The 2,500-nt window shown below is 46.6% G+C and overlaps 1 protein-coding gene across 1 annotated transcript in view; it reads right to left on the bottom strand.

The window, feature by feature from the left end:
• LOC134186945 (collagen alpha-1(X) chain-like) overlaps positions 1-1,288 on the bottom strand; it is a 7,728-nt gene extending 6,440 nt beyond the window's left edge. The window contains exons 1-4 of the mRNA XM_062655049.1: positions 1,236-1,288; positions 630-700; positions 484-567; positions 379-414 (exon numbers count right to left, since the gene is read on the bottom strand). Coding sequence (XP_062511033.1) covers positions 379-414; positions 484-537 — 90 coding nt within the window. The 5' untranslated portion in view covers positions 538-567; positions 630-700; positions 1,236-1,288. The remainder of the gene's footprint in view (positions 1-378; positions 415-483; positions 568-629; positions 701-1,235) is intronic.
• Positions 1,289-2,500: the final 1,212 nt, after the last annotated feature.

Raw genomic sequence — 2,500 nt, 5'->3', positions numbered from 1 at the left:
AGTATAGCTGTTCCGTGTTGCCAAAGCTAGCAGGAATGAGTTTAGCACTTTAGTGCTTCTTCACAATGTAAGTAGTGTACTAGTAAGAGTGTTTCACTACACATAAAACAGCTGCAACATGCTCGAGTCTAGTATTTAGAGAGGAATGACCATATCGCCACACTCTATTTATCTGACATGCTGGACATTAGTCAATGCTGGCTCTCATATGTTCAACATACTGACAACCATTATAATCTCCATTCTACTCTATCCTGTAGTCTCATATAACAAACTCTCACACGTTATCTCATCAACACTCCACTCGCCCACTTCTCCCATCATTTTCTATCATAATGACTAGTACCTCAATAGATATATTCTACATCCATCACTCACCTGTCTTCCTGGAGGACCAGGAACTCCGGGAACACCCTACAAAAGACCATAAATAATCACTCAATACAACTTGATCATTACAACAAGAGATCAAACACACACTACCGGTTCTCCCTTGCTTCCAATGCACTCCACATCAACAGAATGCGATGGCGGCATGCATAATGCCAAGATGACTAACACTACAAGCTGCAACATCACCAAACCAATGAGCAAATGATACAAGTTGAAAGTAATACAACAAGATGTACTTGCTTGTCCACTCGTATCAGCAATGTTCCCACCTATTGTCTGCTTGCTGTCATGTCCGTTCATTTACACACTATCAATAGAATGATTAATCAGAGGACAGTCAACGTAAGTGTAAGTGATGTATAATCTATTTCCAGTAACAAACATGACAGTCTCCACATGCTATTGCCATCCCTCTATGTCATCGATCAGCAGCAATGATGTAAATAAAGTGCCAATGGCTCCGGGAGACTAACTAAGTCAAATCCTCCCAAACATCTACAATGTCTCATTTCCATTATTGCTGCTTTAAAAGTAATTTTCTGTTCAACTTTTCCTTCATCCAACTCCATAAATTTCTTTGTGGCGCCTAAGAACCACGCCTACAACGGAAACGTGCAGCCTCGGAGTTCCACACGAGCCAAGCACCCTGCACGGATTCCTGAGCTGTCTGCAGTAGTCAGTCAGCACACAAATTATGTACGTACCTGTACGAGCAACACGGGGAACAGTCTATCTTGCAAGGGTTTACACGTGAAATGTCTGCTAAGCCCATCCAAGTTCAGACGAAACAACTGCATGCTCGACGTCCTTTCTATTACAACGTGTTTACATAAAATACTTGCCTTCCGCTTAACAGCCATCGTTAATGTTTCCGGCGCCCTTCTCTTCACATCATCTTGACAAGAGGAGATAGAAAGTGCGCATGCTCAGTTGCTATGCTAATACTGAACTTGAGTGAACAGTTTGACTCCACTGGCCTATTGAGAATTGAGAATACTGGCTGCCGGAGAATAGACATCGTGTTGCATTCTATTTGTTGTTATGCTTGTCCACTTCTCATAGTGGCTTGTGTTCTGAATTACTATCTACTTGCCTACCTACTAGAGATACATGTATCTCTACACCTCCGGAAGGGGTTTATGGGGACTCAGGGGGAGATGGGTCCATTGGGGTGGGATGGGTGCATGGGGGTGGGGTGGGTCCATGCGGGTGGGATGGGTCCATTGGGGTGGGATGGGTCTATTGGGGGTGGATGGGGCCATGGGGGTGGATGGGTCCATGGGGGTGGATGGGTCCATGGGGGTGGATGGGTCCATGGGGGTGGATGGGTGCATGGGGGTGGATGGGTGCATGGGGGTTGATGGGTCCATTGGGGGTGGGATGGGTCCATGGGGGTGGGGTGGGTCCATGGGGGTGGAGTGGGTCCATGGGGGTGGGGTGGGTCCATGGGGGCGGGGTGGGTCCATTGGGGTGGGATGGGTCCATGGGGGTGGGGTGGGTCCATTGGGGTGGGATGGGTCCATGAGGGTGGATGGGTCCATGGGGTGGAGTGAGGGTGGAAGTAGGAGTGGAGGTGGGTCTGTGTGTGGGTGTCCATGGGGGTGGAGCTGGGCTGAGAGGTCTTTGTAAGCAAACAGTACCCTCGTATTTCATGTACTCTGATGTCCTTTCAAGCCCGCCCGCAACTTATGAGTTGCTCCACTGCCCCTGACACAGAACAACAGTGAATGAAATATCTAAGTTTACTTTCTGAAGAGTGGTCCAGACTAGTTGGACTGGCTGCACTACAACTCTGCAATTTGTGGTTTATGATGGTACTACAGGGGTGTCCCCAAGAATTTTGGGAAGGGTTGTCAGAAATTGTTGTGACCACGCCCACAGAAAATTTTGGGACCACCCATTTTGAGTTTTATGAGTGCCCCCATGAAATCTTTGATGCAGGTTTGCTTATATATACACTGACATCAACTTTTACAACAAAATTTCTGAGTTTTCTTTAAAAAATGAATGGAACGGGCAGTTGCTGTTGAGATGTCCTCTGAGTTGACTGATGTTTAGGTGCTTGCTTTTTTAGAGCAGAAAAGTATCAGTAGAAACAAAGAAACAC

The sequence above is a fragment of the Corticium candelabrum genome, chromosome 1 (genome assembly GCF_963422355.1).
Source record: "Corticium candelabrum chromosome 1, ooCorCand1.1, whole genome shotgun sequence".
NCBI classification, from domain to species: domain Eukaryota; kingdom Metazoa; phylum Porifera; class Homoscleromorpha; order Homosclerophorida; family Plakinidae; genus Corticium; species Corticium candelabrum.
The sequence above is the reverse complement of the archived record's forward strand: the minus strand, read 5'-3'. Positions and strand labels throughout refer to the sequence as shown.